Genomic DNA, 23,879 nt, shown 5'->3' with positions numbered 1-23,879 from the left:
TCAAAATATAGTTACACTTCCATGGTAGTGTGGTGGGGGTTTCTACAGACAAACCAAAGTATTGTAATCTTTGAAAGTGAACTGGTGTCGTCAAATCAGCGGGTGCGTTCGATCGAATCAGCACTGCGCAGATCTGTCTAAAGGTAAGGTATGTTTGTAAAGATTTAGCCAAATCTGCGCAGTGCTGCACGGACGAACGCGCCTGCTGACGATACCGTACCAGGAAGCCATGGAGTTGTCCTCCCACAGATACAGGTCTTGTTGTAACACCCCTGTACACTTGCACAGTTTACAATACTAACGTTAACTACGCAAAATGGACCCTGGGTTGTTTTTACTCCGGAGTTAGACTTCAATGGGGATGACTAAAATCTGAAATGTGATAAATGCTCCCTAATCTCTCTCTTTTATGTCTCATCTCTCTCTCTCTCTCTCTCTCTCTCCCTCCCTCTCTGGTGTGTTATCCTTTTGTTAATGTCTCTCAGGTTCCTCTTACTTTCTCTTTCTTCTTCTCTTTCTCCTCTCCTCTCTTTCTCTGTCACACTACCTCTGTTTTCTTTCTTTGGGTGTCTTTCATTTCTTCGTTGCCTTTTATCCTCCTTGCTGAATTTCTATCTCTCTTTTCTCTCCTCCTTTGTCTTCTCTCTCTGCTTCTCTCTATCTCCCCTCTCTCCTCTCTTCTCTCAGACTGTGTTTAGGATCGTGGTGCTGGGGATCTGGGATTACATTGAGAACAAAGTTGAGGTAAGATCTCCAGGGCACTGTTCAGGGAGAGGCCAATGGTGTGTGTGTGTGTGTGTGTGTGTGTGTGTGTGTGTGCCTGTGTGTGTGTGTGTGTGGGGGGGGGGGGGTGGAGGTTAGGGGCAGATGCTCAAAGTTAACGAGGGATCAGTGAGTGTCTGCCCTTTTCTCTCCCTTCACCTCTGTGTATCTCCCTCTTTCTCTGTCTCTCTCCTATCTATCGCTCACCCTTTCTCTCCCTCTCTGCCCCTCCTCTCTCTCTCTCTCTCTCTCTCTCTCTTTGTATCTCATCTCTCTGTCTCCCTTCCATCTCTCTATCTCTCTTTTCTCTTTCTCACTCTCTCTGTTTCCTCTCTCTCTCTATCCCTCTTCTCACTCTGTCTGTGTCTCTCTCTCTATGTCTGGCTATCACTCCCTTTCTCCCCCCCCTCTTCCTCTCTCTCTCTCTTCCTCTCTCACTCCCTCTCTCTCTCTCTCTGTCTCTCGCTCGCCTGTGTTGCTGCTGCAGTGTCATGCTCACAATGTCACCGCGTGTGAGAGCTGGAGGCAGGGCCATGCTGTTTTCTCCCGCTCTGTGTCCTGGTGGGGCTTTTTTTTTAAGCCATTGTTGGGCGTCTGATTTATGGAAACAGATGGTGTTTTGGGAGAGTCTTTTGACTTATTGGGACGCCGTGGCATCGCGGCTCCTCTTCCTCTCTGTCCAGCTTGTCCTTGGTGGCGAGCTCGCTCCACAGACGGAGTCGTACGTAATGTAGCGGGCGAGGAAATAAATCACCCAGGGTTACGCATCACAGGTTTCCAGGACGGTTTGGAGTTGTAGGGAGTGCACTGGTCCGTGTGTGTGTTATACAGACAATATACTCTCTAACGCTGTGGCTGTTGTTACATATTTATTACCATGATAATTACACTGGTTGTTCATGCATTATTCAGGCATTATTACCGTGTCCATCTGTTCCCTGTGCGGTGCGTTGTGTTTTTATTGGCTCATCCCGGCTCATGGCTGAAGATGTCTTCCTGTGGTCCTTGCCGGTATCATATGGTATCATATCACCTTTAACGTGCTCTTATGCCTCCTCTATAATATCGAATAATATCTCTTCATACCCAACTCTAATGTCCAGTTTGTGAAGTCCTTTCTTGACATTAATTTGCTCTCCATGTGTGTCTTCCCATGCCCAGGTACAGCTGTGATAGTCCTTCACTGTAGCGTTAACGTGTCGTGTCTGAGCCAGAGTGTCCCTCTGATCCTCTCGTGTCCTCTCTCGCCTCTCGGCAGGTGTTTGACGGAGCGGTCATTGTCCTCTCTCTGGCCCCAATGGTGGCCTCCACAGTTGCCAACGGCCCAAGCAGCCCCTGGGACGCCATCAGCCTCATCATCACCCTCCGCATCTGGAGAGTGAAGAGGATCATCGACGGTAAGGACACTTAGTGGACATCAATGGGAGGACTGACCCTCACGGCAGTATATAAACTAGAAAAGCACTCAGAGAGCGCAGACCTCCGCCTGTATTGTTCTCCCTAGGTTGTCATACATTTCAAACTAAACTATTCAGATTGCCACCACGTGGCCATACCATGCCATTACACCACTAAGGGAAACACATAAACGGCTCCGGACAGTGTTACGGATCACTCCCAAAATGTAATCGTTTCTTCCTTGGGTCATGCCTGACATTCGCTGAAAATTTCAGTGAAATCCATTCATCACTTTTTGAGTTATCTTGCTAACAGACAGACAGACAGACAAACAAACAAACAGACAAACGCCGGTCCCAGATGAAAACATATACCTCCTTGGCGGAGGTAAATAAAGCATGGCACAAATCAAGAACTGCCAGCCATGGTCATAGAGATCTGAGGTTTGAATACCTGTAAAATACTGAAGTTAGGTAAGAAATGAATTTAAAAGGCCCTTGTTTTAAAAAGTTAGGGTTTTCCTCTGAGACAACAGCTACTGTAAGACATGCTACCAAAGCTAAGAGCCATAGCGATAGAGATTTCATTTCATTCAATGAAAATAAGCACTCTTTAAATGGTTACGGTTATAATACGTTAGCATTTCCTTGGAAAAAGGACTTTAGAAGGCGGTTGAAGTGGCTCCCTATAGAGTGAGAGAAAGTTATTTCAGCTGCAGATTGCTATGTCATTTTTTTCATGCTTAACATGATGTTACTGATTATTGTTATGAAGAAACATTAGCGGCGCTAGCCTGGTACGGCTCTAGTCCTTATATGGTTATTAATATCAAGCCCCCTGAGAGTATGCAAGAGCACACTGGAGGCTGTAGTCAGGTGAGGCCATTCAGTCCTTAGTAGGCCTACAAACTGCCCGTCTAAACTTCAACATGATTTTTTTTAGGGTTTTACTTTTATAGAGAAAAGTCCTCTTTATTTATTTTGTTTAATTATATATACTGTATATATATATATATATATATATATATATATATATATATATATATATATATATTTATACCTTTCCAGGGAATGTGATTTACAAAGCCTTTTCACGCCAGTATAAAATGCAATATAGAAAGAGCTTTTAACATTTAGTTTCATTCATTGCCTCTCTGAGTTTATATGAGTAATATTTCAGGCCTTGTCAAACTGCAATTTTGAAAAACAATATGTGGTCATTTAAATGTATTAGATGACAGAGAGAGAGAGAGAGAGAAATGTTTGAGAGAGAGAGATTGTTATGTGTGTCTGAGAGAGACTTTGACTTTCTATGTACATCTTCGGATCTGTGACTGTGACTTGACTACTCTATGTTTTTAAGTGTATCTGTTGCTCTGTGTTTTCAAATGCATTGAAGTGTGTATGTGAGTTTGCGTGCAGTGTGTGTGTGTGTGTGTGCACGCATGCGTGTGTGTGAGTGTGTGCGTGTGTGTGAGTGTGTGTGTGTGTGTGTGTGTGTGCATGCATGTGCGTGCGTGTGCGTGTTTGTGTGTGTGTGCGTGTGCACGCCGCGCGCGCGTGTGTGTGTGCATGTGTGTGTGTGTGTGTGAGTGTGTGTGTGTGTGTGAGTGTGTCTGTAGATGGATGATCAGTGTGCAGCACAGCCGGCCTCCGCCCCATTAAAATTCATATCGATTCTGAGCTCCCTCTTCAGCGATGAGAGCAACATAATGTCCATAATGACTGACCAGAGTTCCTATTAATGCAAGCGTATGCATGGTCCATCGCCAGCACTGGGTGACCCTCATTCTTATCCCATTCACATACACACTACACTCATCAACTGCTTCACCGCCACATTCACACACACACACACACACACACACACACACACACACACACACACACACACACACATACACACACATACATACTGTATACGTATATACAACACTCATCAGTTTCTCTGCCCTGCCACCCCTTCTGACACAAACACACACACACACTGGGTCGCTACCGAGCGCTGGACGGAGCTAAGGGCTAAGGGTCACTACCGAGCGCTGGACGGAGCTAAGGGCTAAGGATCATTACAGAGCACTGGATGGAGCTAAGGGCTAAGGGCCGCTACCGAGCGCTGGACGGAGCTAAGGGCTAAGGGTCGCTACCGAGCGCTGGACGGAGCTAAGGGCTAAGGATCATTACAGAGCACTGGATGGAGCTAAGGGCTAAGGGCCGCTACACCTGCCAAGCACTGCGGTCTGCTCAGACCGCCAAGTCGCAGCCATACGTTACGTTATGCACAAGTTGGGTTGCCTTGCGTTTGCCATTCTTCACATGTTTTGGCTCGTGTATTGGTATGCTATGCTGTGCTCTGCAGTGTGTGTGTGAGTGTGTGCATGTGTGCGCGCGCGCGCGTGTGTGTGTGTTTGTCCGTGTGTCCGTCTGTGTGTACGCACGCGTATGGTCATTGCGTGCATGATTTATTCACGACATTTCCATTTTCTGTTTCCGATTCATTTTTCACAGACAGCTTTTAGCTATAACAGCGTGTCATTTGCTGTTGTTCTGTGCCCTGCCCATAAGCTCATTGAGCAGGCCCCACACGTGAGAGAGCAGGGAGAGGGCCTTTTCCATTAGCCCAGGCGTCTGGGCGTCATCTGCACGCGCTCCCATTGACTTTCACCTGCAGCGCTGCCTCCGGTCCCCGGCCCTTTACCTGCCTCTTTTAATGCCTTTGATTTATCGAGTGGACTTTGTCAGACTGCAGCCTCAGCTGGAGAAGCAGAAGGCGGACCGGGGCAGAAAGGGCTGATCCGCACACAACCCCCCCCCCCCCCCCCCCCCCTCAAAGGTTTCATTGCGTATGCTGCCTCTCTCTTGCCCTGACAGTAGGTTGTGACGCACACGGTGCTAAGCAGGTAGGCAGGCAGGCAGAGGCTGTCACCAGGCACACAGCGGCCCCGTGTGAATGATGACCCCCCCGGGGGCCGGGCGGAGGGGGGGGGGGGGGGTTGTGGAAATCCACCACCTAGCTACTTAGGGGAAAAAAGCAATTCTCACTCACAAGCCCTCCATTATGACAGCTGGTATTAGTCATAGTTCTCACACTCGAATGGTCTCGAGTCAAACTTCCGTTTCAGACTTCGGTTTTAGGCCTTCACTCAAGACCTCCCACTTCAGCTAAGGTCTCTTTGAATGCCATGATGAAATAGAACCATAGACTGCTAATGCCTGTCCAGTGATAAGCCCACCCTGACACAGTAGAAATGCTAATATGATCATTATTCTACTTAGAAGAGAGAAAGCGAGAGAGATCAAGACGCAGGCTGAGATAGGGGGCAGCTGATCTGTAGTCTCGCCCTCTTGTGGCCGAACCGAGCTTTACATGCTCATGTCCAACTATGACATCATGGCGTGAGTGTCAGATAGACAGATAGAAATGAAGACACTACTGAAGCATAAATAAACGGCACATAAGAACAGATGTGTACGGCAGCACTGTCAGAGCCTTACTCATTCCACGCAGTGCTGCTGAGACGCAGCAGTCTCAGTGGCATCCATAATAGACAAAATAAAGTTCTCGTCTCCTCTCGTCTACACAGACCATAAACAAACTTAGAGTAAAATGTTCTATTCAATGATAGCCTGCTCGTTTTAGTTCTTTTGTCTCTGTCTGAAGTCTTACTGAAGTTTTCACAGTGTGTGTATAGCTTGTTAATATTAAAGCATACAGTATGCTGCCTCTGTAAAGCGCATTTTATAAGTTAAACATCTGTGTGATGCAGCTCATAAGAGGAAAGAAGAACGTTTGCACGTCTGTGTGTATATGTGTGTGTGTGTGTGTGTGTGTGTGTGTGTGTGTGTGTGTGCGTGTGTGTATATGTCTGTGTGTGTGTGTGTGTGTGTGTGTGTGTACTGTATGCCTGTGTGTGCGTGTGAGAGAGAGAGAATGTGCCTGTGAGTGCGCGTCTGTGTGTGTGTCTTTGTGCATGTGTCTTGCATATGTGTGTGCACGTGTGTGTGTGCACCTGTGTGTGTGTGTGTATGTGTGTGTGTGTGTCGGGTGTGTGAGGCCAAGCTGCTGGCTGGCAGGTGTAGGGGGGGTGTGATGGGGGGGGGGGCCCAGCGGGTGGAATCTAATTAAGAAATGCAGCGTCGAGCCGGGCCAGCAGATCTGAGCACAGCCCCCGCCGTGCGCTCTAATAGACACCCTGTCTGGGCCCAGCAGCCTGCCATCACCGCCATTCACACCAGCGCAATCAGCTGCTCCGCTATGCAAACACACTCTTATTTTTAGGGCCCTACAGCGCAGAGTGTCTGTCGTGCTGTTAAAATAAGCAAAAAGTGCGCCATTCGCTAAAAAAAGGCGACTTTTTACGTAAGCAGAGAGCTACTTGTTAATCCCATGCTTCATTCTGGTTAAGATCACAGCAGGCTGCTGTCCTTTTTTTAGGTGAAATGGTTGTTATAAATCGCTATTTTATTTCAGGACAGTTCATGGGCTGTTTATAGCCTGTGAAATCTCATGCTTGTCAACAGAATACAATCTCACTAGTCTCTCTCTTCTGCCATGTCATGTCTTTTTCTTTTTATACAGTAACATTTCCTTGTTTTATTATATTGTGTAGTATAAGTAAATGCACAACTGCGTGAAAGGCACTATTGATTGATTGATTGATTGATTGATTGATTGATTGATTGATTGATTGATTGATTGATTGATTGATGATTGATTGATTGATGGAAAGGTGATGCCCCATGTCCTAACTAACGTGCGGTCACTGCTGTGGTCTTGTGTGCAGCCTATGTGCTGCAGGTGAAGGTGGAGATGGAGATGGAGATCCAGCAGTACGAGAAGGCCAAAGCCGTGCGGGAGGAGCAGCTGGAGCGCCTCACGCAGATCTGCCAAGAGCAGGCGGTGAGTAGAGTAGACTGCAGCCTCCTGTCCCCACAGGCCTGGGATCAGCTCCATGGGCTCCAGAGCAGCACAATGTCAAGTCAAGTCAATTATTTCATTATGGCACCATTTGAAACAACCGGTGATTGACCAGAGTGCTTTGCAAAAGAGAGGGAAAAAAACATAAAAGCACAAAATGCAAAACTACATCAACGAAGGCATATATATATACAGTATATATATATATATATATATATATATATATATATATATATACAGTATATATATCTGTGCGTCTTCTTATCTGGACTTTGACTCTGCAAATAAAGATATATCCCAGCATATCCACAACATTCTTAAAATCAAGGGAGAACAGATGTGCTTTTAGTGTCCATCTACAAAGTGAAGCACTGGCTGGTGGGAGAAGACTGTATAAGGAGTAAAGAGAGACTGTTCCACAGCTTTGGCCAAGACACAGAAACAATTTGGTCACCTTGGTACTTAAAACGACTGTTGGAGACAGTGAATAGGAGTTTATTGGACGATCTGGGCAGACAGTGGTCACTGATATACAGTAAAAGCTGGGTCTAGATTCTTTAATGCTGAAAGTAAAAGGTGACATTTTAAAATAATAAACCCTGTATTTCATGTTATTGTTTAAAATTGCACGACCATGGCAGTGTAGCATTGTTCATTTCCCAGACAGGGACAGGTTGTAGGGCCTTGTGACTGTTGTGAGTGGTAGCCATTTTTAATTGAAAGAAATGTTACATATATCATCTAGACTGAAACACGAAGTGTCTTGTTTTTGAAAACAAGATTATGCTAGAAAGGCTGGACAGCAACCCAACTCTGTCAGGTGAAAAACAGGCAATTACAGTTTTTCTCGATTGTTAACACACATTTTCTGAAAACATGCCTCATATTCTCAGAACTCTACACACAAATCCAAAACAAAACACACAATGGGCAAAACTCCACAATTCTCCTGCAAAATGACACTTTACCTTCAAAACAATGTAATTTCTCCTCAAAATGCTCTTTTGTTCTCAAGAGACACACACAAACCATCATATATCAAGACATTTACAAGGACCAGTTGAACACTGATGTGCTCAGTGTAAAACACTGCGATGAATTGAAAACACTTCTTCTCCATTCATTATAATGACTTGGGCCTTTTTTTGTTCAGTGTTACACTACAAACAGTACTACAAACAGTAGATAAGCTGATACAGTAAGTTGATATGCTTACCCTATCAATATTTTTAAATATCTCATTGTTTTCTATATTTTTTTTTGTATTTCCCGTAATGTTATGCTGTTTTTTCTAGGACAATGCTCATGATTTCAGTTTCCGGTTCAGGAGACAGAAGCCCTTGTGTTGGTAATCTTTCGGCTGCCAAACAAATAGTAAAATACTGTAAACTGTGTAGGAATACAAAGTAGGATTACTTTCCCCAAATACTTGAAACATACTTTATTTTTACAGTCCTACAGAACAGCCCACAGGCAATACTGTACTACTGTGCTCATTGAGCTGTATTGTACTGTTCGGTACTGTACTGTATTGATACGCAGCACTGCAATGTTCTAGTGGCTCGGATCTCATCAGAGATTACGGTCCTTGGCCTCCTCATCCTTCTCCTCTTACTCTCACTCCTCTGGCTCTGCCTCTGCCTGTACTACTACTGTAATACTAAAGCTCTGATTGCTAATTGTAAGACTGTGTGACAGGAGTTTGCCCATCTGATGAGTCAGTGTGCATGGTAGGGCAGTTAGCTTTAGAATTTGAATGGCAGTGTGTTCTTTGTGAAAACAAGAGATTTTCTTCATGAAAATTGTGTCTAATGCACAGAATTGTGTGTAGTGTTTTGAAAACAGTGTGTTATAGAACTGCAATTTGAGTGTAAAGCAGAAATTGTGCTTATAGTTCAGCAGAATCGGTTCAGGAGGTTGGTGCATGAGCTACATATGATGGGAATTGTGTCTCAAGTACCAGAAATTGTGTGTAAACAATTGAGAAAAACTGTAAAACACATGCAATGTTTATCACTATTGTAACAGACCTTTATGGGACTTATTGCCACTAGAGGGCAGCACGTGCTAAGAGTACAATGTAAAGTAGGGGCCAAAAAGCATCAACACAGTGGAAATGTTTGGGGAAAATCAGCCCCTGAAGCTGCACAGTATACTTTTATTATGTCACCAGGTCTAATTATTGCTAGATTATTATTATTATTATTATTATTATTATTATTATCATTATTTAGAATGATTGTAATGGTACCAATAGGATAGACATACAGGAAGCTGGTCGTTCTACACCAGAGAGGCCTCAGTCATTGTCTCCAATGTCATCAGCACCCATCCAGAGATGAAGGCATTTGTGGTAGCTTTGATGAATCTGGCCTGAACGCCACCAGGCATGAGCAGAACATGGAGGCCCAGAGAAAGGCCACTCAGTGGAGGAGGAGGAGGTGGTGGAGGAGGAAGAGGCCCAGAGAGAGGCCACTCAGTGGAGGAGGAGGAGGTGGTGGAGGAGGAAGAGGCCCAGAGAGAGGCCACTCAGTGGAGGAGGAGGAGGTGGTGGAGGAGGTGGTGGAGGAGGAAGAGGCCCAGCAGGGGCGCCAGAGTCCACCCTGATGTTCTCCAGGCACCGTTGCACAGGTCCCCCTGGCAGCATTTCAGCCCCAACGCCTGGTCTTGTAGCTGGTCCGCCACCTTCCCCTGGCACACGGTGCTGGTGGCACAGCCCTTTACAGGGATTCTCTGGCCACTCACAATAACTGGCAAGGAAAGGGTGAAAAACATGTTTAATATACTGTATATTTTAGGTAAAACATAATGTTACCACCTTCATTGGTAAAACAGAAAAGACAGGGGACTCACAACTTCCTTCAATACAGTGATCCTCATCTCCAACGCAAGCCAGTGGCTCATAGCAGTCCTCCTTGCAGGTGAAGCATCTTTTTCCATTTGGAGTGTTGAATGTCACCGCTGAAACTAAATTCCATTTTACCCTTATCATTTTAACTGCAGGAACATGTCAGTATCTAGCAGAGGCCATGTGCAACCTGTGTGTGTACAGTATGTATGTGTGTGTGTGTGTGTGTGTGTGTACACTTGTATGAACGTTTCTCAGGGCCTAATAAATAGCATGATATTTAACAGTATATTATATTTCTCAGGGCCTTTATTTATGCAAATAGGTATATTTGGGTTTATCAGTGTATACTGTACCTGGAGGCAAATTTGTATTGCAGTTATCGGTAGAACAGCAGTTGTTGTTAAAGACTGTCTTGAACATCCCAAAATTCACAGAGGCATTGAGGCAGTGGTCAATCGGTATGCAGCTCCTATGGGTTGAGGTATGCAATTTCACTCTACCTGTAATTCAAAAACGGAGAGATGAGACACAGTACTCCCAGCACAAGCTGTCAAGAAAACAAGGAACAGTTATGATTTCTCATGAGAGAATCCAGGTGGTCTTACCTGCGTATGCACCTGAGGTCAACCAGCCACACACTCCGTCGGGACAGGAGACATTGGTCTCTGTGCACAGTCCCGCGGTGTTGGGAATACACTTGTTACAGATCAGTCCCAAGGCTGAGGACGCAGAGAGAGAGAGAGAGAGCAGTCAGGTTAGGTGAGACCAACGAGAACGTTACTGTACATCCCAGCCGTCCAACTGGGCTCTTACATCACAAGAAGTAACAGCAAGATCCACAGATTCAGGGCCCAGCCTTGCCAGCGACCCAGGGAAGAGTTATGACTTGCGAATGGAGAGGGATTTTTTTTTTTTTGTCCAATGGTGTAAGAAAACCTAGTCTGGTGGCATTTGCAGCAGTTGACATTTAAATGCCCATTAGGCTTCTTTGATTGATTCTATGCTAGATGCATTATTCCAAACAGTCACTAGCTGTCCAGCTGGGCCCTCTCCTCAAGAGAAGTAGCAACAAGGGGATCAGGTTTTTGTCATGGATTTTAAATGGGGCTTGAAAAGCTACTGAAACAGCTCTTGTAGCAATTCCAAATATCACAGATGAGCAAGCATGAACTCTATTATACGTATGTTGACTATCATTTTTATCATGTTCAATGAGCCTAGGCCGAGTAAGCAATATAGTGGTGTACAACAGAAGAACAACTGTAGAGAGGTTTTTTTTTTTTTTTTTAAATAGCTGTCAACAAAACTGTTATACTGTACGTAAGCTATTGTCTCTCCAGAGCGCTTTTCTGGGTCTTGACATTGTGTGTGCTTTTGTTTTGGCTGTCATAGCATGCTGTGTCCTTCCATATCTGATCAGCATTAAGGGAGTCATGCAGTGACTGTGGGTTCTCTGTTGATTTGCCACAGTGCTCTATTATCTCGTCCATTTCGCTGGATAAAATTATCAGTGTACGGCTCCACAAGGCTAAGTATACCACAGATTATATGGAGGTCTGGAACGCATCGTCATTTCTAGCATCCTTTGTGTATGACTAAAATGACTCAGACATCTGTCTGACATATTATATATCACATAAAAGGCATCGTGTAGTTGAAAACATACAATAACATTTAGAGTCACTAGTTTTCGCTGGTGGATGTCAAAACAGATTATTTTTACATTACATACTACATTTGGCATTGATATTGATGGCCCAACCGTCTCATATAACCTTATATCCTACATAATTACCTTCACATCTCACATAACGGACACACTCTACAGTAGGCCTACCCGGTTCATAGATAATGGACCATCAACCCAGTCCAATCCTAAATATGGACACAAGAACTCTAGATTGTACACATATACTGTAGGCCTACACTTTATGCTATAGACTTTTACTCTAGCAAACTATTACATGAAGACATGACTTACATACAGCCACGTTGTGTATAAGCTACAGGACAGTGTTTTATGCAAGTTGAACAAAAATGAAACCATATTAAAAACCATAAAAAAAACCTGCAGCCTGTTTTAAAATGACATAGGCTTACTGGGTCCCGGCATGTTCTCAAAACTACTGTCACTACCATTTCTATTGCAGGGACCCACAGAATATCATACAGTAGGCTACTCTCATGAAGTTGTTGATGCTTAGGTGATCCTTTTGCATGCGGAGGGGGAGGGCGTGGAGGTGCACTGCGCTTCAGTGCTGAAGGTCTTGGGCTGTTAAAAATCTGCCTGGCTGCTGGTAGCAGTCTCTCCATTGTTGCAGGGAACATCATGTGCTTGAGTGGGGATGGTGACGGGTATGTGGGGGATCCTGGGGAGTTTGTTTGGGTGGTGGGATGATGAGGTGGGGATTGGGATGGGATATTAGGTGGGTTTGGGTGGCCTGGGTAGTTGGATTGGGTGGGGTGGTTATTGGATGTGTGTGGTGATGGGAAATCAAGGAATAAAAGTCCAGAGTCTCCATCTGGCAGATGGGGTCCTGGGGGGTTTGTTGCTTCGCTTTTAGCAAGTATTCCAGTAGTGTGTTCCATGTTGTTATGGCTTTGTGGTGGCAAGGAGTCAACGGAGGTGGGGAGGGGCACTGGTACATGACCCTTCCTTTCTGATAGCCTTCCAGCAGCTTTGATAAGTGCTGCATCTTCTCCTGTTCATGACATCCATTTGTTTGTTGAGATTTCGCAGAGTTTGACGCCAGTGATTTACTATGAATCATTTTAGTAGCACCCATCTTATCATGTCCAGTGGACGTGGCTGGGCATTGTTGTTCTGGTTGTTTATGTTTCTCCAAGGTCTGCATGTTGATGTCCTCAGCTTGTTCTGTCTGTGTGGCTACTGAGCGCTTATCAGAGGCTTGGCTCAAGGTTGGCAGAGAAAATGTTGGGTGCAAGAAAGAGAGGTGATAGTTCTGAGTTAAGATCTTGGCTCCAGTCCAACTCAGCTCTGTGCTTTTTGGTCTGAAATATTCCCTGCGATTCCAGAAAAGGTTGTGAAAATTGTCAATAAAATTCATCCCAACTGAAAAGCATGTTTTTGCGAGCCAGGTGTTTAAACTAAACAGTCTCGTAAAAACAAAGCTTCCCTCTGCCGGGAGTGGGCCACTGATGAAAGTTTGTAATCCAAGCTCAAATAGAGCAGAGAAAAGTTCCTTGAAATCTTGTTGGACATACAGTTGTTCTTTGTAAACGTCATTTGCTCCAACATGCACAATGATGCGCTTGGTAGTTGTATATTTTGACACCAGTTCTGCAAGTTTGTTTTTTGTGTCAGACACTGACTTTTGGGAAATTGGGAAACAACATACAATCATCCTTTCCCCATTTAAAAGTGTCACTGTAGAGTCGCCTAGAATGAGGGTTGTGGGATGAACAGGTGCCGCGTGCTGCTTCTTGTCTGTGCCCGTCTTTCTATTGTTGCGGTTTGCTCGCTGCCTGTTTTGGGTTTTTTCCCTGGGAAAAACCTCTCTCACGTCCTGGAGGCATTCAAATCTGTTCCATAGTTTTAGGGGCTCTGGGTCTCACCTAGGACCACAAGCCCTATAGTTTGCTGATCTATCTGTATTTCTGATACTAAGTCTGGAATTAACATCTGAGTTTACTGGTGTTGAGGTACGTACAGTTGCGTTTTTTGCTTTTTGGCCTGGCACCTTGCCTGCGCCAAGGCTCAGAACTCTCATTTTGCTTTGTGAGGTCGATGCATTCAATGCTATTGGCAGATTGTTGAGTTACATTCTCTGCATTTCCAGTTGTCACTGTACTCACTTCATGAGATGTCTCTCGTAGTTCATCCGTCTTTGATGAAAGGGCACCAATCTTTGATTCCAAAGCAGAAATCCTCTGTTCTAGTTCAGTACATTTACTACATGATCTCCTGCGTCTCGGGCCGGAGGAGTGCATGTTGTTTAATCCAACTTCAAGGTGACTTGCCGTGCATGTAAAGTAAAAACTAACTATTAAAGTTTCACCGTCTTTGCTAACCTAAATTGTAAATGAAATAAAAGAAAATTGCTAAAGGGATAGTAAAGCAGGAGCAGCAAGAAATGCGTCCTACTCGCTTGAGTAGGAGGAGACGATTAACCTCAACGGTTAAACCTTGGCTAACAGTTGGGAAATTGCAGTGAACACATTACCTTGAGAGCAGAGCATACCCAACAGAGTAAGGCTGATATGGAGTGTCATCTTGATGTGAGCCATGGAATGCACAACCTCATGGCTGTGTAGAGTGGGCCCTATTTATACCTTGCTCCAAGATGGGGAGGTTATCAGAGACAGAAAGTTCAACAACAACAGCAAAACAAGTTATTAAGCTAAAACAAACTTGAAATAGATTCAGCAAAGCAGCAGAAGTTGATCATCCCACATATTCTTTCTTTGGGAATTTATACATCTTAGAGCTCAGGCCTCATTCTAACTAGTGGTAGATGTATAGCACTCAAATGAAGCATAGTTCATCTTTAAAAGAGGACCACTTGTACTTGTAACTAAGAAGTGTGTGAGTGACTCAGCAGCAGGTTTGGTGAGAGAGGGACGAGGTTTGGAAATATGCTCCAGGCGGAAGAAAGGAAAAAAGAAAGGAAGTTTGGTTGATGTTTTTGTTGTGAGAGTCAAAGAAGAGGGAAGAGTCAACTATGACACCTAGGATTTTTATCTCAGCCAAGGTGGTGGTGAAGTAACCAGGAATGGCTAACAGTCAATGTGTCAGCTTTTGATGGATATCAGGGGTGGAAATAAGAATGGTTTCTGTCTTGTCTTAGTGTCATTTCTTTGTGTTTCAAATCACTGACACTGACTAACTGAAAATTGCTGTCCCGTATTTAGTTTCCTCTTATCATCAGATATATTATCAGCAGGCATGACAGTTGGATAGTAATAATAATATTGATAATAAGGTTTTGCAAAATCAACAATAAAACACTCAGTCCATCAAACAAACAATTCAGAAAAAAACAGGCAATAGAATAAAATTTGAATTTACATGTACAGTATATACATAATAATACTACTACTAATAAAAGGGAGCAAGAGAAAGGGTGGGGTCGTTACAGTAGGCAGATGAAAAATGAAGGGAGAAACGACTGAAAATGCTAGACCCATGCTGACGAGCAGGTGGGGGGGGGGGGGGGGGGGGGGCTGAGAGAATGGGTGGGTGTCTTGATATGGAGGAGCTTGGTGAGATACTGAGGGGCAAGATTGTTGGTAGCCTTGAATGTAAGGAGGAGTATCTTGTAAATTATGCAGTATATGAAGTTGCTGGGTTTTATAGGACAGGTTTTTTTAGGACAGGCTTTATGTGTCTGATGGAGGGGGTTCTGATAATGATGGGGGCAGCAGAGGTTTGTACTAGACTAGTTGTAATTTATAGATTGATTTGTCAGGTAAACCATAGAGAAGAGGGTTGCAATAGTCTAGGTGGGAGCTGGGTATGAACCAGAATTTCAGCACTGTTGTGGGAGAGAGTTGGGCGCAGACGAGAGATGTTTCGTAAATGGAAATATGCTGACCGAGTGATGTTATTGATGTGGGACTGAAATGATAGAGTGCTATCAAGGATGACACCCATCTTAACTCTTAACCTGGGGGGAGGGGGACACAGATGAATTGTTGATGGAGATGGAGAAGTCATTTATTTTAGAGAGTATTCTTTTTTTTCTGACTGTTTAAGAACCCGTAGCAAAGTGATAGCCTATCAATATCAGCAGGAGTGATAAAAGTCAATGTCATCATGTTCTAAGCTCTAGCCCTCCAGTCACATACAGTAATGTCTTTTCTCTTTAAGTTCTCTTGAGGGTGTTTTTCAAGAAAACCTTGATTCTGAAATCCCTTTTTCTTCCTCTGTATCTCCATTGTCAGCTAGGTTGTGATTGGGTTGCCTTTCTCCCTGGGGTGGCCATCTCAGGGTTAAGACACTCCATTTTTGTTCATTAGACCTCTGAAGTTCGCCTATAAATCTTTGCCCAAATAAGGAGATCCAGTATCTTGATATTTTTTCTATGGGAAAATAACTTGGGAATTTTGAATTATCGCACCTGTTAAACTCTTGCGGGGACGAAGAAATTGGAAATGCAGATGTTTTGCGATACACAGTTTTGTCCTCTGCCTTCGAATGGATACTGTGATCTTCAGTATGTGAACACAGCACACTTTGATCTTTGCTACCCCAGAGCTAACTTACAATGCAGCTTGCCATAGATAGCTTCAATTAACACCGGGATCTCCTTATATGGGCAAAGATGGCAGCTTTGGTTCCTTATTGTAGGCAAACTTCAGAGGTCTGAGCGGTGGGTGGTTTTTGAAAGCTCTCAAAAAGTGAAAGCTCTCCACTAGATGGCGATAAAGGCCCTTTGACTTCTCTTTTCTTTCCCCTTTTATCATCCATTTATATCCAGTCAATGTAAAAGACCATTTTAACAAAGACAACTTTTCACAAATGTTATTTTGGAACTTAAAGACTCCCGCACACTATTTCTCTTGCCAATATTGATTTATTAACCAAAGTTTCGGTTCTTAGACCAAGGGAAACAGTGTGCAGGAGTCTCTGAGTTCTCCAGGCTGTCGACTTCAGGTCTTCTCTGATGCACCTGTACAGAGGGGTTGTGCAGAAGTCTTTTATTCTCCTGGCAAATGTTATTTTGACATTTTGGTGTTTGTTTTGTTTGCTTTGGAAACATGTCAGATAAGACTTTGTCTCACTCAGAAAGCATGAAGAAAATGCATCACTATCTGAGATGTTAGCTCTGCTACTGTAATGGATGTACTGTGTTCAACAGTAAATTGCCATACATGTGTATATCTCAGCAGCTGACTGAACAGTACCGAATAACTCAAAACTGTAGGTTGTTAGAATGATGTACTAAGAGAAAAAAATGACATTTTATTTAAGTAAAAGGAAAAAAGTAAATAAAATGAACATGTCAGATATATAAGTGAAATGTTTCAATCAATTTCATGTCCTCTCTACTACTCATTTAAACTCTTTGACGTTTGACTGTGTTCAGGTAGTCAAACATGACAAATTGTAGTCCACAGTCTTAAGGTTTTGCGCTTCACTAGCACCAAGACTGTTTGTGACTTGTGATCTTCATTTTCCTCTGACGTGATGCCCACTAGCAGACAGTGCAGACAGATCACTTAATCCTGTGTGTGTGTGTGTGTGCGTGTGTGTGCGTGTGTGTGTGTGCGCGCGCATGGAGCATGAAGCATCATTTCTCCTGGAGACAGGCTAGTTATGGCCGTCGTCGGGGGAGCTCAGTCAGATAACAGATTTAATCACATTTGTTCTAGAGAGTGAAGGGCCCTGGATCAATACTGAGGGAGCAAATGTCTTTGCATCACACTAACATGGCTGTTGACTCAAATGTTGTTTTTCCCAGGAAGGGAACAAGCATGGTGGTGAGCGATGTGTCATGTCCAAGCAAGCAAGATGAGCCTCAAGGCTAAGTCTGTGTGAAGGAACTTCGGGAATTCTGATAGGAACTAGGCACAGGTGCTTTGAGTTTGGTATTAGTAACAATGGTGTCTAATTTTGTGCAGGAGAGTTTTACTGTCGTGGTGATATGGTCTGCGCACCTTGATGCTCTTAGTAGATTATTGTGGGAAGTATATAGCATTATATATGTGGGACCGGTCCAGTCTGGACAGCTACCCTCAGCATCAGTGTCTGTTACTTTCTCTACGGTGTAGGGCTATGCCTCTTGTAGTCATTTCTTTGATTTCATATTTTCATGTTTATTACTTTTTTCAATATCTATTTTTTCTTTCTTTCTTTCTCCCTCTCTCTCTTTCATTCTCTCGTCCCTCCTTTTGCACGTTTGTCATTTGCACATGGGTCTGTTCCTTTCACTCATGCATTCACCCATTCAGAGATGGGAAGTATTTATGATATTTATGATTATGATAAATGATGTATTCCAGATGCAAAATGGTATTTTGTAATGTGTATTTTACACACAGACACACACACACACACACACACACACACAGACACAAAACTCCACACAACCACATGGATACTTGCTCACCCGCACTTACAAGCCTGATGTTGGTTGAAATGTTGACTGTGATGTCCATGTGTCCTCCAAAGCTGAACATACTCAAGACCTTTCTGAGCAATGTGGCTGGGTAATTAATGTTCCTGAGAATTGTTGTTCTGGCACGTTCTCTTTGATTTTACGCAATTTATTCTTGAGAACTTGAATCATCAGCAGTCAATATAACATGATCATTACATCGAAACACATGGAACCGGTTATGTGGTTGCCCTGCTCATAAATCTGCCCCATGTATCACCTAAAGCACTGTCAAGCATTCTGGACATGCACTGACGATGTCGAGTGTTGTCAAGTGTTGTTTGACTGTTTCCAGTTTTATGGCATGTCTGGTAGGCAGAGAAAAGCTGTTGCTCTCAAACACTGTTGCTCTCAAACACTGTCCACATCATCAACAGAATGTACTGAATTAAATAGACCAGAATGGATGTTTTTTGAAAGTGATTTCACGGTCCCTTTAATGCGTATTTTTAGTATTTTGAAAATGTTGATACGAGTCTATTTGATATTTCATTTTAAGATACATGTGGATGTATTTCTGCCCGTCCCTGCACCCAGCCGTTCATCCATCCTCTCCCCGTGTGTCCCCCAGTTTGAGATCAGGCAGCTGCGGGCTCACCTGGCCCAGCAGGACCTGGACCTGGCGGCGGAGCGCGAGGCGGCCATGCAGATCCACCACGTGTGGGGCAAGCAGAGCAGCAGCTTCCAGGAGGTGGACGGCCTCGGCCCCGGGGGCTCGGACGGCAACGGCCGCCCCAAACCGCGAGAGCCGGGCCCATCCACAGGTGACTGGCACACTCAACACCGCACCACACCCCAGCACACTACACCACAGCACAGCACACCCTCTTACAGCCAACTAACTCTATCTTAGTTCAATAACATCACATATTGGTCTCTCACTTTGACCCAGTTCCATTGTGTTGATTATTATATTCACATTTCTTTATTATGTCTGTTTTATTCTTTATGATATATTTTTATATGTTTGTAGTAAATTCCCATTGCCATATGCAGCATTATTATGCAGAGAACCTCAGTCATCAGGGCCACACTACCACTGACACACTACTACAGGGGTCTGTAATGTCATTGAGAAGGATAACCTTTGGACAAACTACAGCAAGAGGTGGAGCACCTCATTCATGGGATACGCAGCCCACCTACATAAGAAACTGCTGTGTATGCCACATACATTCATACATGCAATGGTAACATGCAGCATGGTTTTTATATTTTTTTCCTATTCATTTGAATGTGTTGTATGTGTGATTGTGATTGTCTTTTATAAATGTAACTGGCCTTTACTGTAACACAGTTGAGAACGAGTCAAATGTCACCCAGTATTCATGTGCATTCAAACGTTATTATTACGCCTGATGGCATTATAATTGTTGGTTGGGTTTCTCTGCTGGTGTTAACCTTCAATCCGGCATTGTGTGTCCCAGAGAGCCCTCGTTTATCTCTCTGTGTTAGCCCCACTCCCAGCCACCGCTCCCTGGAGCCCGGCGGTGGTTCATCTCTCATTATCATTAGCCTTCTGCTATTACGGGCAGTGCTTAGAGGAGAGGCTACGCGAGAGGGCCAGCATGTGAAGGAGAATGGCACAAGTCAAAGCCGACAGATTTGTTCTTTTCTTGTCAGAGTGCCATCACAGACACACACACACACACACACACACACACCCATGGCCTCATTGTGAGGAGAGTCATTGTGGACAGAAGTACGCATTTAGCTTCTCTGAAAGACACAGGAGTCGTCGTTTGTTTATGCACTCCAAATCACGGCAGAACAAACAAAAACACAAAGTCGTGCTGGTGGTGGTGGTGTGTGTTTGTGTGTGTGTGTGTGTGTGTGTGTGTGTGGTGGGGTTACAAACAGCGGTGCGGGGCCGGGAGTAACGCGGTAAACACGCCGGCGCAGAAGGAGGCATGAATAACAAATCAGTCCGGGCCTAGTCCGACTGCGCCGCCAGAACACACCGCCCACTGAGCTTCCCTGAGCCCACGCTTCCGACGCGCCGCAACGCGCTGAGACAATCCCGCTACTACCCACCCGCCAGCTGGGCCTAATGACCTGATTGGAGGGGCCTTATAATATCCGGTGGAAAAACCGCAGGAGTGCGGTGTGGTTCACACCATGTCAGGTCACATAGGAATCTCGGCGGGTGCAGCTGTTGTGGACTCACTCGCTCTGTGTCTCGCACACACATGCGCACGCACACACACAAATGCACACAAACGCACGGGAGTGCTCTGTGCATTGGGCCGTGTGTGTGTTCCGGTGGTGAGAGTAGTCAACTATGGCACAAACATCTGTTCCTTTCACCTGAAAACCACAACAGCCTTCGCAACAGGCCTGACACGCCGGCCCCGTGAGGATTGTGGGGGGGATTGTGGCCACCAGGAGCAAGCTTGCGGCTTTCTCCTCCCCTCATCGGAAACAGCGTGTGGACAAAAAGGGCCTGTCAAGGAGCGCAGCTAGCCTCGGGGGAGGGCCCCAGGGAGACGGCTCGGGTCGAGGGGATGCCTGGAGGGGCCGACACTAATGGCCATCTCTTATTTAAACCCCTCCGAGCCTCTCTGCATAAGCATTTAGAAGTAAGAAAGGCAGGCGTACAGAGACAGGACAAGACCCTTTAAGCATCCAGGTAGAACGCAAAAACAAAGGCCTGTCTGCACATCGGTGGGTTACGTTGGTCCATCAGATGGACACAACTCCTCGGCCAGTGCAGTAGAATGGAGAGTCTTTGTTTTTGTTCTGTTGGGATTTGTTTTTGTGTTTTAGGGAACGTGAGTTTATTTGTGTGCATGTCAAGTACTGCCTTTGCCACAGCAGAGTATCATCTTGCAGCAATGTGGTGTGGGGATGTCATTTTAAAAAAAAAGTCCCCGGGTAAACCTTCCCCCTCCCCGGCCCCCGACAAGAAAAGAATTCCTAAAATTCCACATGAAGATTGGGAAAATAAATAAAGGAGTCATAAAGTCGTCAGCCGGTGATGGCTCATAAACCTCAGAGCGGGAGGAGAGGAGAGAAGCAGTGCAGTTGATCTGCTAAGACTGGAGTCGGGACACAAATGTTCACGCACACACACACACGCACAGACAGACAGACAGACAGACACACACACACACACACACACACACACACACACACACACACACACACACCTACACACACACACACACACACCTACAGTACACACACACACACACACACACACACACACACACACACAGCCACTAAATCACCTGATATTGTGCTCTCCTCTCTATATCCGTCTATCCCTCAGACTCTTTCTGCATTTTCACTTGCTCTCGCTCTCCTCCTTGCTGCTGTTTTTCCTGTTTTTCCACTCACTCTATTTCTGCATGCAGTCCCCCTTTCTCTCTTTCTCTTTCTCTCTCTCTTTCCTTCTATGTTTCCTTACCCTCTTTTTCTCTCTCCATCCCTTGCAGGTCCTAAGTCACTCAGTCTCCTATTTCTGACACTCCCATACACACTCACTCACTCATTCTTTCTCTCTCTCTCTCTCTCCCTCTCTCTGTCTCTCTCGTTCCATCTCTCTGAGGTCACCGAGGGAGAAATGTAGTGTGTCGGAGAGCCTTTTAAGCAGCTCTTGCCGCTCATGCACTCATGTGTTATTCATCCCGGAGTGATTGTCTTGGTGGCGTTTTAGTGTGCTACGCCTGGCCTCTGGGGGCAGTGTGCCATGAATATTTCAGGGCCCAAAATGAATTAAATAAACGCAGCCGGCTCCGGCGGGACCCGGAATGGCACTTAGTGCGCGCCGCGCTCCACTCCGCCAAGCGTATCATGAGACCTTTCACCCAGCGGATGACCACACTACGAGACGGCAATCCTGCCACCACCGCCGCCGCCGCCGCCACCCCCCTTCTCCCAAAATGATGTGCCCCATTATTAAATGGCATGTCTGAAAAATCAGCTACATGGCACTGAAGCGTGCGGGAGCCGCGCTTAACAACAGTGTCTCTCTGTGACGCTCTGGCTAGCTGTAGTGTAGAGAAACGTCCATGTGGTCAAAGTGTTGTCAGTTGGAAATCCAAGATTGTTTGTTTGTTGCAGGACTTGATACAATGATATGTCATTGATGTATGTTAAGAGTTGTTTTGATGGATTGTTTCTGTTGCTTCATTCCAGATCATGTTGCACAAGATGACATGAACAATTACATTAGTCAGTATTACAGTGAGCCCAGCAGTGGTAAGTGTTCCTCTCCTATTAGGCCTACTAGCCATATATTTTTACTGTGCAGTTAGTTTGCATCTAATCTCTTTGTAGTTTTAAACACTTCACAGCATTTGTTATGATCTTTAATGTGTTCAAAATGTTGGTGACTACAAACAGATTACCTCCTAATAGTTTAGTTTCAGACACAAATCTGTGAAGCTAATATGTAGACTATAACATTCATAATGTTGATTGGCATAATTTTTGTATTTTACAATTGGTTTTGTTTTTGTGCTGTCTCTTGTAGGCCAAACAAAAAATAATACATTGTAGAAGATACATTACTTTGATAAAATAATTGAAATCCATTCATTATTACATTTGTAACAGGGTAAAGATTAATCTGTAACCTTTTACATATCAAAAGTAACCTTCTCATTTGGGAATGTGGTTAAATAAAAATGTCTTATTCTATATTTGCATGTTGCGCTGTGTGTTAATCCCACCGTGTTTATCATCACAGACGTGGGCATCCCTGACCCCAGGGCTCGGGTCATCACCACGGCGGCCATTGACGTGCACCTGCCCAACAACCCCAGCCAGCTGCCCCCGTCGCTGGTGAGCGCCGACGCGGCGTCCGGCGGCAGCCGCCTGGAGCGCACGTGCAGCAGCTCGGTGAGCGAGGCCTCGTCGGCCGCCACCATGTCGCGCTCCAGCTGCAGCTTCAGCGGCCGCCAGCACAGCCCCAGCAGCCAGACGCTGGGCTCCACCACCGACTGCAGCTCCACGGTGCGCGAGGCCTCCACCTCCACCGACTACAGCGCCCAGCGCTACTGCCCGCCGCCCTACTGCAGCCCGCTGGCCCAGCTCGGGGCCGGAGGCGGCCCGGGCTCAGCGGCGGGTTCGGGCACGGGCGGGCGCGACCCCAGCAGCATGGTGAAGGAGCTGCTCTCCTCGCTGTCGGAGGACTCGTGCCTGGCGCAGAAGGGCATGGCGGTGGACCCGGTGAACCTGAAGCTGCCCAGCCCGGCGGGCTCAGTGAAGGCCAGCCCCGAGCTGGAGCACCGGCTCAACATCTACAACAAGCGCAACCAGGAGAGCGGCCGCGGCGTCTTCCAGACCAAGCCGCTCATCCACCTGCAGGGCCGCGAGCCCTCGCTGGAGGAGAAGTACCGGCTCATGGAGCCCGCCGACGCCCCCATGGGCTCCATGCCCGACACGTAGGGCCGCCCGCACACACGCCAGCTCACCAGCACCCACTGAGGCAGCCTCTCTCTTTCTTTCTTTCTCTCTCTCTCGCTCTCTTCCTTCCTTTCCTTTCTGCATTGTTTGTTTATCTTTCTCATGTCATTTCATCCCGTTCACTCTCCAGTCTCATTTTGATTTCTCCTTCTCTTTATTTATCTCACTATTTGAGCATCCCTCGTTTTTTTTATTTTCTCTTTTCTGGTCTGCTCTTCGTTTGCCACTCTGCTCTTTTGTCACTCTTTCTTCTTCCATTTCCTTGTTCCTTTTATTCCTCCCTCGCTCTCTCAGCCAGCACTGACAACCCCCCCCCCCCCCCCAACCCATGCCTGTAACTCCCTGGAAGGTGGTTTGTAAAGAGACAAAGTGACTCTGCTCTTAGCAACCTCCTGGTACAGACGCTTTGCTTTTTTTAT

The 23,879-nt window shown here is 45.4% G+C and overlaps 2 protein-coding genes across 3 annotated transcripts in view; one reads left to right on the top strand and one right to left on the bottom strand.

Moving 5' to 3' along the window:
• Nucleotides 1–23,705, top strand: part of tmem266 (transmembrane protein 266) — a 69,186-nt gene extending 45,481 nt beyond the window's left edge. For both annotated transcript variants that reach the window (XM_062546690.1, XM_062546689.1), the window contains 6 exons: nt 688–744; nt 2,021–2,159; nt 6,944–7,059; nt 18,620–18,812; nt 22,189–22,251; nt 22,742–23,705. In XM_062546690.1, the coding sequence (XP_062402674.1) occupies nt 688–744; nt 2,021–2,159; nt 6,944–7,059; nt 18,620–18,812; nt 22,189–22,251; nt 22,742–23,442 (1,269 nt within the window). In that variant the 3' untranslated portion in view covers nt 23,443–23,705. The remainder of the gene's footprint in view (nt 1–687; nt 745–2,020; nt 2,160–6,943; nt 7,060–18,619; nt 18,813–22,188; nt 22,252–22,741) is intronic.
• On the bottom strand, nt 9,401–14,159 carry LOC134093572 (CD59A glycoprotein-like). Its single transcript, XM_062546691.1, has 5 exons — nt 14,113–14,159; nt 10,534–10,647; nt 10,282–10,428; nt 9,931–10,044; nt 9,401–9,827 (listed from the first exon to the last, which is right to left on the bottom strand). Exons 1-5 carry the CDS (start codon nt 14,126–14,128, stop codon nt 9,607–9,609), a joined length of 612 nt encoding a protein of 203 aa, XP_062402675.1. The 5' UTR covers nt 14,129–14,159; the 3' UTR covers nt 9,401–9,606.
• Nucleotides 23,706–23,879: the final 174 nt, after the last annotated feature.

Source organism: Sardina pilchardus, chromosome 10 (assembly GCF_963854185.1).
Source record: "Sardina pilchardus chromosome 10, fSarPil1.1, whole genome shotgun sequence".
NCBI classification, from domain to species: Eukaryota; Metazoa; Chordata; class Actinopteri; order Clupeiformes; family Clupeidae; genus Sardina; species Sardina pilchardus.
Note: the sequence above shows the minus strand (reverse complement) of the source record. Positions and strands in the feature narration are given on the sequence as shown.

Coding starts and splice junctions, on each gene's coding strand:
- LOC134093572 (XM_062546691.1), bottom strand. Junction 10,045..10,281: donor CAATACAAATTTGCCTCCAG/GTACAGTATACA, acceptor AATGGAATTTAG/TTTCAGCGGTGACATTCAAC. Junction 9,828..9,930: donor TCACTGTATTGAAGGAAGTT/GTGAGTCCCCTG, acceptor TTTCCTTGCCAG/TTATTGTGAGTGGCCAGAGA.